The sequence below is a fragment of the Phasianus colchicus genome, chromosome 1, assembly GCF_987193195.1.
Source record: "Phasianus colchicus chromosome 1, bPhaCol1.hap1.1, whole genome shotgun sequence".
Taxonomy (NCBI): domain Eukaryota; kingdom Metazoa; phylum Chordata; class Aves; order Galliformes; family Phasianidae; genus Phasianus; species Phasianus colchicus.
In genome coordinates this window covers 191,747,513-191,757,019 of record NC_143436.1, presented here as the reverse complement: position 1 = coordinate 191,757,019, position 9,507 = coordinate 191,747,513, and the positions used below count along the sequence as shown (strand labels likewise).

At 43.0% G+C, this 9,507-nt stretch overlaps 1 protein-coding gene across 5 annotated transcripts; it reads left to right on the top strand.

Moving 5' to 3' along the window:
* The first annotated feature begins 344 nt into the window (after positions 1-344).
* CCDC81 (coiled-coil domain containing 81) lies at positions 345-9,092 on the top strand. 5 transcript variants are annotated; one of them, XM_090134113.1, is made up of 10 exons: positions 345-523; positions 1,030-1,133; positions 1,725-1,848; positions 2,442-2,503; positions 2,880-3,036; positions 3,503-3,759; positions 4,409-4,497; positions 5,451-5,569; positions 6,273-6,375; positions 7,435-9,092. In XM_090134113.1, exons 3-10 carry the CDS (start codon positions 1,752-1,754, stop codon positions 7,523-7,525), a joined length of 975 nt encoding a protein of 324 aa, XP_089990239.1. In that variant the 5' UTR covers positions 345-523; positions 1,030-1,133; positions 1,725-1,751; the 3' UTR covers positions 7,526-9,092. The 5 variants fall into 5 exon arrangements, with proteins under 5 accessions (XP_089990239.1, XP_031468278.2, XP_089990240.1 ...); XM_031612418.2 differs by having other exon boundaries at positions 7,389-7,526; XM_090134114.1 differs by lacking the exon at positions 7,435-9,092 and adding an exon at positions 7,144-7,380 and having other exon boundaries at positions 3,503-3,582.
* Positions 9,093-9,507: the final 415 nt, after the last annotated feature.

Here is a 9,507-nt window from a genome sequence, read left to right as displayed (position 1 = left end):
CTTGGATTTATAGATCTGTATTTTGCAGCCTAGAGCTGTGAGGTGACAGGTTATTGACAGTGGAGGTACTTGGTAAATTTTGTCTCCATTCAGCTTATTCTGTTTATGGCATGAGGGAGAAGAGGGAGAAAAATGCTTCTTGGTATGTAGAGTTTTTTTTCTGAGAGAATAACGGGTAACATCAAAATGGTTTAAGTCATTTCAAGGATCTGTGAGGTACCTTTGCAGTGTTTGAGGGGAAATTATTGGTGTCTATGTAGAGAAACGTTGATGTGGAGTGAACAGAAGCTTGTCTCGATCCTATGAGCCTCTCCATGGAACTTTTCTGTTCTCAGAACTTAGAACAGAGCGTCTCCATCAAAACAAGGAATGTTGTTCCAGCGTGATGCTGGGGGTAGGGGGAGTTGTGTTGGGTGAAGGTGGTGTCCTTTGTTTAGTAAGAGAGAACATCTCTTCAGTATTATCAAATATTTAATGTTTCAGACAGCACGATGTCCCTAGCACTACTTCAGTGAAGAAAAAGGTTTGTTTTTAAGCACCCTGGTCTGTTGTAGAAGTTTGTTTGATGTTTCACGTAGGCCTGCCACCACTACACTGTTTTCCTACATGTAATGTTGGGGCAGTCGTATAAGAAGGAATTGGTGAAAAGCAGAACAGCTTTCTGATACTTCCCCCACCCCTATGTCAATGTGTGAGGGAGATGCTGGTGTCTGAATGCATTCAAAATGCTTGGGTGCAAATGGTGATTGTCAGGGATAGTCCTTATTCCTTAAAGCGGTTCCAGCTGCTGTCTTTCTGTCTGTCATCCCATTCTCTGCTGCTGTCACGTTCCATTACCTCAAGGAGAAGCCACTCTAAAGCTCACTCTGGGGAAACAGGAAGAATAGGAAGTGGTGTTGGGCTGGAGCTCATAATCTTGTTCCAGGCATGATGAGTTTTGTATCCTACAACACTTCCACAAATGGATTACTGTGTGGAAGTACTATAGTGCAGAGGTGTGGAAGTTAATTTTCCAATATGCTGTTGTAGGTTTCTCCCTCAATGTGAGACCATTTGGAGGTGGATTTTCACTGTGGACTTGCATAACAGTCTATGTTGATATTGATGGTGAATGGATGTAAAACTCCCTACAGGTGAGAGGTAACCTCTCTGCCCAATAAGCACTTTGCTTTCTCCAGGCTATGAAGAAGGGAACACAAACAGCACTTTACTCATTTCCTGGCATCACACAAACCTTCTCATTTGTTCTTTTATTCAGGAGAAAGATAAAACATGCTCATTCACCACTAGATGTAGCCAAGTTTCCTACCTTTGGCACAGTCCTGGGGACAGCACTGAGCAGCACGTGGGCTGAGTCTCAGCAGGGCTCAGTAGGTTGTGGGTCACTTCAGCCCATAGCCCAAGGGGACTTTGGGGATGAGGCATCTGCCCAAAATGATCAGTTCAAGGTGAAGCTTACTAGAGCTCCTTGCAGGGAAAGGGAGCATCCCTCTTCTGACCCACAAGTGACAGTGGGGTCAGTTGTGACCTAGGGATTGGTGCTGTCCAGCTCTGTTCCCCCTGCCTGCCTGGTGATGACTGCTGCTCTTGTGTCTGCTTTTCTCTTATGCTGCTTTGCTGTGTGAAGGAGAAGAGAGGCAGTGGGAGAGCACTGGATGACTCCTGTGACATCCAGATGAGGGTGTTTATAAGAGTGCAGGAGAGAAATATCTTTGAACTTTCAGGTCCAGGTGTTTACCTAAAGGGTGAGTATGGCAGCCATGACTTCCTTTTTCTGGCCACGGAAAGGTGACTGGAAGGCATCTGAAAGAGCCTTGTTTCCAACACTTATGTCTCTCACAACCAAAGGTAAGAGCATCTGGAGCTTTTTCATGATACTCTCTCATAATGCCTATTCAGTTGTGGGAAAGGATTGTCCTGCTCGTGCAGCTTCACCTCAAGTACTGTGTGTGATTTTGGGTGCTATAATAAAGGACATCTAGTATTAGATATGGAGGTTGGTGGCCCTGCCTGTGGCAAGGGGGTTGGAGCTTGATGATCCTTGAGGTCCCTAAGCCATTCTATGATCAAGCTATTAGCATTGAAAAGAGGACTACAGAGGTGAGGAAGGGTTTGGATGGGAAGATGTGTAGGGAGCAACAGCACCTGAGGGAATGGCATAGATCTGTTTCAGGGGAGGGGGTGGAGGGGTGACTGACCCAGAGGACAGTGGGCACAGCCCTGAACTAGAGCTCAAGGAGCACTGGGACACCACTCTCAGACGTAGGCTTTGCGTTTTGGGCAGTCCTGTGCAGAACTTGGAGTTGAACTCGACGATCCTTGTGGTTCCCTCCAACCTGGGACATTCTGTGATTCAAAGTACAATAACTGGTTTAGGAATGTGCTGTGTGGTGGTAAGCTTGGTGACACTGAGCATGACATGTCCTTTGTTTGCTCTGCAGAGATCGTGCAGATTTGGGATCAGGTGTCTCTTGATGTTCAGCGGCAGTTGGCACAGAGCAAGGTGATCATCGTGCCTCGTGTTTCCTCTCATACTCTGGTAGTTTGGTAGCCTGACCCTGCCAAAGTCATTAAATATGATTAATGTATCCAACTGTACTTCTCTTCCTTTGCTATTTTTTTTTTTCTGCTTTAAAATGCAGTTTACAAGTGTGTCACAAAATAGATTTTTCTGAATATTTACAGGAAAAAATAAGGTCTGGTATACTCAAATGATTGATGCTTTCAGTTTCCATTCCACACTGCCAGAGTAGATCACCCAGATCACCTATCATTCCAGGATGCATTAGAGATTTCAGAAACCCTCTAATTGAAGGGTGCTTGTGTTAATTTTTCTTGAAATCCTTACCCATTTTCCTTTTTCCTCTTCTTCCTTCTAGAGCGTTGAAATAGTTGGACTGGGAACTTTTGCTGTTCACACGCAAGAGCTACACATGGGAAGAAATGATTGCTTGCTCATTCACAGACCTGTATTTCAAATGTCCAACATTATCAGAAGAATTTTTGATCTTAACTCTGCTAAAAGAATTATGCCTGGTGAGAAGATGAAATAAAACTATATAACACTTGCAGGGTTAAACCACAACATTGTTTTTCTCCTAGAATAAAAAACATAGCATCATATCATCCCAGCTGAAACCAGGATGTTCCTTCGGAATATTTGGCATGTCTGACTGGTGTCTAGCAATGGTTGCTGGGCCTAAAATTTACCACATTGGCCCATAAATCCACGCTACTTTTCAAGTAGTCTGAACGTTTCTCAGAGTGTTTGAGCAGCTTTTCTGTTTTCCTTAATTGTAGGTGGTTTACAGAGCATGCTGCATCACTCAATCCCTCTGTGCCTGCACACTGAGTGGGGGTAGTTACAATGGCCTTATCATAGCACCTGGACTCAAGAAGCCCATTCTGTAACATGTAATTGTCTCAAGGCCTGAAGACTGCTGAAATCTGATTGCAATTAATATCTTAGTTACGTGTCACTGTGCTCTTCTTGTGTTAACAGGTTCTACACTAGCTGTCTCACTGGACTACACCACAATTGCCCTGGAGACATCTCATTCCGTGGATGCTGTGGAGAACTGTGTAAATGAGACTGTGATGTATCTCTCTCGCTGTATCTCAAACGGACTGAATATTGACTTTGTTCTCAGGGACATGGGTGTCCTTCTTATCAGGCAAAAGAAAGTCAAAATGAGGTTTTACGAAAATTTTCTTCTCAGCCTGGACACAGTGGGAAACTTGAAGGAAATTATTATCAATGTAAGTCTTACACAGTACAACTTTGAGGATTTCCAATCTCAAGGGCCTGTTGAACTGGTGCCTCCTGGTGTGCCATGACTTGACTAGCCACTTGGCTTAGATGTAAAGTCACTCTCTGGATTTCTTCTCATATAGTTGGTTGTCTTGCTGAAATGTAAGACGTGAAAGATAGCTGTGTTGGATCAAACCAAGGATCACAGAACAGCTGAGATTGGAATGGACCTCTAGATATCATCTTGTCCAAGTCCCTTGCTCAAGTGAGGCCTCTTAGACCAAGTTGCCAAGGACCATGTCCTGGTGGCTGTTGAATAGTGATCACTGGGCTGAGGGATCCAGTCCAACGTGCTGTCCCTGAAGGCTGAGGGAACAACCAGCCTGTGCTCACCTCTGCTGACTTCTCCAGTAGTCAAGAGATTTGTTTTCTGGTTAAATCCATTGAGTGTCACTCATACAGAAAGTACTTAGAATCAATTCCTTGAAGTTTTATCTCTGGTTGCTCTCATGAGAGGCTAAAGTTAATGCAAGATGACTTTGCTGGAGAGTATTGCTGGAGGCAGTTGCTGCTTTTATCAGCTGAAAGGTTTGCTACCTTGGTTAGCAAATGTTAATTGCTTTGAAATCATCTTGCTTCTCTCTGTCTCTGTTATAGAGGAAGAAAGGGATGATGAACTGGGTCATTTCCCAGGGAGAAACTGGAGTTTCTGATGTCTGTACTAAACCTGACATCCTGTTTCCCAGGTGAGGCTGTTTCTGTTACCATTCACGTATGATATGAGCAGCCTCTCACCTCATGTTGGGCAGCATGTTACTGGGGGTTTTCTGCTGCTCATGCATTTACTGAGAAAGATTCATTCACAGTACGCTCCATGCTTAATGTTCCTTGCATTGAATGATGTACGTCTTCACCTGAAGTAATACAGAGAAGTGATTTCTCATATGTTGTCATAAATCATGCAAAATAAACATCATTTATTCATTAGATAGAATTTGTGGAGCATAGAGAAGATGACAGGCAAATACTGGCAACTTCAATTTTCACCTGTATTTTTTTCTTTCCTTTTGATGAGACTGCAAAAGGAAAGGAAAATTACAGGACAATTAAGAAATGTTTCTGTATTGGATTTCACACCAAATTCTACCTGTTGGAACCGTGTATGTCATGTGTTTGTGAAATTCCCATGACTTTGTAGGAATTAAGTAAACGAAGTGCATCCTAAATACCTTCTTCAGGAGTTGAGAAGGTTTATAGTGGGACAGGGCTGAAGTCTAATGCTGCAAAGTAGCTCTGTTCATGACCCAAGCAATGGGGTTAGTCAGAAAGGATACCTAAGTGAATGAGGGGCTGAAACTAAAACTTAAAATGCCGTGGGTATACTGGACAACGAGAAACCTGCATGTTCTCTAGCTATGCTCAGGATGAGGGATGGTCATCAAATGGGGCAAGGAGGTTTTGCATTAATCTTCACTGTTAGCAAGCCTTAGGATGCATGGACAGTCTTTTCTTCTCCAGGCACTGGAGTCCCTTTTCATGTAACTTCATTTCCTACTAAAGCCTCTGAGGGCATTTCATTTTAAGTTGTAGACTGCAAAGTGCTTGTAAGATCTCTCTGCATCAGGACGAGGTCACTCATGTAAGCTGCAGAGGGAACGAGCCCTTCATGCATGTACAGGTGTTGCCTTCTTGTTTGCAGCCTGCAGTTTAAGACCGAACATGGAAAATTCCTCCTTGAATCCCTCCGTGATAGACCTACCAAACCACTGCAGGAGAAAAAGACAAAAGATGTCTTTAAGGAAAAGATTAATGGAAAAGGTATTGTCAGAGCAGACTCCTGGTAGCACTCAGTGTGTTCTCCTTCTGTCCTGATTTTGGGTGCACCACATCCAAATGGTTTTAAACACATCCAGGGATGGTGACTCAACCGCCTTCCTGGGGAGCCTATTCCAGTGCTTCACAACCCTTTCTGTAAAGTTTTTCCTGACATCCAACCTAAACTTACCCTGGTGCAACTTGAGGCCATTTTCCCTCATCCTGTCACCAGTGAGAAGAGGCTGGTTCTCATGGAACCCACTTGTTTTGTTCTGTGGAGAAATACCATCTGGAAATGGTTGTAGAAAGGGCTCCTTATCTGTACTTCACCTTTCTCAACTGATCATGAACTTTCCCAAAACTTCTGTGGGTTGGATGTGTAGATGGAGCCAATACAAAGCACCAAGACTCTGTGAAGTAGCGCTGCTTCTCCAAGAAGAGACTCTGTTAGCTTTCTGGCATCTCCCAACCAACCTTTCACACAAGGGAAATGATGAAGGAATGGGAAAAAAAATGTTGCCATGAGTAATACTGAAGGAAAGCATTGGACGAAGTGCCAGTGATCAAAACCTCCTAACACTAGGGGAGATGGGGAATTAATAGTCTCAGTCAGTGGTATTTATGACCTAAGAGTGTCTGTGTGTCATTCTCATGTGAATCCTCACCAAGGTGCTGTTCTAATGGCGATGTTGTTTCACACCCACAGGGATTCTTTCAGCTCATCCTCATAGCGGTCCTGTGAAAGTCAGAGCTGTTGACTTAAAAGAGCAGTCAAGGAAGAAATTCAAGGGAAAAGAATTCCCTGTTAGGTGAGTCTGTGGAGGAAATGGTGGAGGGTAATGCTGTGCCTTCATACACGTGTGAGCAAGATGTTTCCTTTGGATGCATGTGTGAAATCTGAAAGACTATGGCTCACAAGGAATAGCCTGAGGATGTGACTAGAAAACTTATTTAGACCTTTTGGATCCACTTCATTTTACTTGAGTTGTCTTCCAGTTGCATTCTGCTTAGTAACTGAGCAGGGAGAATTGTTCCAGAAGTTGAGGATTATTTTCCTAGTCTCTTTTATTGGAATGAGCCTGCTGCTTTTGTTTTCTGAGAGTAATGGTCAGAGTTGAACAATACTTTATGAGAGGTAGGATAGTCTCACTGCCCTCTGAACCGCTTCTTGATGTTATCAGCACGTCTGAGCTTTGTTCAACACCTTTGGACTCTTCCCAAACACCAGCAGAGTTCAGAGGTGATTAACCATGAAAGAGCAATCTTGCTCTAGTTGAAAAAGTGTTGCTTGAGTGAGTAAAACATAATTCAAGTCAGTCTGTGCTCCTCAGAACCACAGCTGGCTTCTTTTAGAGAGGTTACATCAATACCAATAAGGCCTCTTGACCTTGGAGCTTGAAACCAGCATTGCACAGCTCAGGGCTTCTGCCTTTGCTTTTTGTTGGAGCAAGGCAAGAGACAACACTTAGTTTTGCAGATCCTTTATGTGTACCTGAAGCAGGTTTTCTGCTGTGAACATCAGCTGTAAGCAAACTTGTCTTAACTGCACTCAAAATGCTCCTGGTATGGATCTTTAGGAGGCTGTATGAAGATGAGGGAAGATCCTGTGAGGAACTGAATGGTAAACAACACTTCAAGCAGAACCCAGACCTGAGTCCCACGTTCCTGACCACTATATCAAAGCAACAGCAGTAAACTCTATGGAGTTCTGCATTTATAATGATAACTTTAATTGTAAAAACAATAAGATGATGTTGATCCTTAACAAATTCAACTGTCTTCACTGCTGTATTCAATTGTATCTTTTTGGATCTACATGCAGCACATCCCAGATAACTTACCTAGCAGAGCCCTGAGTTGTTTTCCAGAAGCCTTGGGAGAGACCTAAACCCTCAGGCTCCTGCTCAGATGAAGACTTGGTTTTCTCTAAGATTTCCATTTGTGGAGAAGCAGCAATGAAGGCAGTAAATGAGGCCCAGGCTGAAGTGCTGGAATGGATCATAGCAATTCTGTGTGACGCATCAAATCCTCCTGTAGGATTTGGCAGATTTTGTTATGCGGATGGCAGATACCACATATAGTTGACAACATCACAGGTGGTATTGGAAGAAGAGGGAGGAGACAAATGGAAAGTGGAGTAAAAGTTGTTATGAGACAGTACTGAAAGCAGTGTGGTCATGATTTCTCACGTTTTCACACTACTGTGCAAGTGCCTGCCTGCTGTGGAAGTAAAATAATTAAAACCTCGCAGGCCTCTGGAGGCCTCACTAATTAAGAACTGCTTGTCAGCATGATCTAATGGTCTCTCTAAGTCAGACAATTAATAAAGGAGCAAGGATATTATTAATTAAAAATGAAAGAATAGATGAAAAAACAAGGGGGTAGGAGGGATATTATCTGAGTTTCCTTGACTGATTGGCTGGAATCCATGTGTTCCTTCTTGCATTTTTCTGTAGTCTTCCTATGTGACTTGGTGAAAACTGAGTTGTATAACTTAAAGGCATATAAAACTGCAATAGCCTCATTTTGGCAGTTTGTACCAGCAGAGGAAGTCACTCTGCAGCTCTGCCTTCTCTTTTACAGCTATAGTAATAAGCTGCTTCTGTTCTGACTAGGTCAGTACTGCCTTCATGTTATTCTACAAGCCTGAGCTTCTTATTGCTTGGGTTTTAGAAAGCCAGACTAGATCAAGTGGGTGGGATTACTAAGTCTCTCCGTCAGTGGTCACAGAGCTTATATTTTCAAGTACATTCCTGTTGCTTTGGCTCCAGCCTTGCAGGCTGCAAATGAACATTTGTAATCGTATGCATTTTAATTCAGCAATGTGCATTAGAAATGTCTCCTAGTGCACCAGCCCTTGTAGGTACAGCCAGATCTTGTCTCTCTAAGCTTAGTCATTATGGTATATGCTTGAGAACATCACTGTTAACTACTTTCCTCTCCTTTCCAACCTACTGTGGCTGAGCTTGCAGAACAGAAACTTGCAGAAGGAAGACTCCATCTCCCTTCATGTTGTATCAGATAAATATCTTTCAAAACAACTGTGGATTGCTCGCTTGGACTGCCGTGCTGCTTAAGCATAAGTGCTTTTTCTTGCTGTCCTGTAACCCACTGATTATGGTGGGTTACTAAATTTCACTGGCTGTGCAAGATCTGAAAATGTGATCGCTATGGGATGCTTAGGGAAGTAGGCATTTAGTCTATCTATGGAAATTTAACTTAAGACAATTCTAGGTGCTCAAAATCTGTACCAACTCTGAACAGTCAGCTGGACAAGCTCTTTAAAAGTCAGTCAAGATGCTCAAGACTAACTGCAGTCATTTATGACGCAAGCATCTACACCTCATTCATCCTAAGCTATAAATACAGAGAGAAGCTGGTACTGCTGAGTTGTATGACGTGCCCAGGAACTAGTTTCACCATCATGCAGAAGTACCTCTTCTATTCTGACTGATATGTACTGTCCCTATACATGTGAATATCTTCAATTGGGTGAAGTTTCCTACAATGTATTTTAACTCATCTATCCTGGACTAGAGCAACTGTTCTTTAATATGTTTTGCACAGTTAACCTTAAGTGCGTCAGTAACTGCTGGTTTTTTTTCTACTTCACTCATGTTCTGTTCCAGGTAGCTTTGTCCTAAGACATATTGAAAGTCTATAGTATTTCTGTCTGACAAGCCAGATAAATCTGACCAACACCATATCGGAAGTCTAAATCTGAGACAGACACTATACAATAACCACCTTTACTTCAGAGGTGAGGTTTACAAAGCTTTTATTAGCTGACATTTGTTTGCTGTGTCCGAAGAGTGAGAAGCTCTATGACTCTGAAAGAAACCATGCATAGTCCTACTGCAGAAAAGAAACGGTAAATACAGCAACAGCACTGACACTGCACTTCAAAGAACAGAGTCCCCACCAAATGGGACCCAACCCTA

What these genes read in the sequence shown, in the direction of transcription:
- CCDC81 (XM_031612417.2), top strand. Translation starts at nt 1,752, where the DNA reads ATGGCAGCCATGACTTCCTTTTTCTGGCCACGGAAAGGTGACTGGAAG. An exon ending in GGCAGTTGGCACAGAGCAAG is followed by an intron (nt 2,504 to 2,879) that starts GTGATCATCGTG and finishes TCTTCCTTCTAG; the next exon opens with AGCGTTGAAATAGTTGGACT. An exon ending in GGAAAAGATTAATGGAAAAG is followed by an intron (nt 5,570 to 6,272) that starts GTATTGTCAGAG and finishes TCACACCCACAG; the next exon opens with GGATTCTTTCAGCTCATCCT.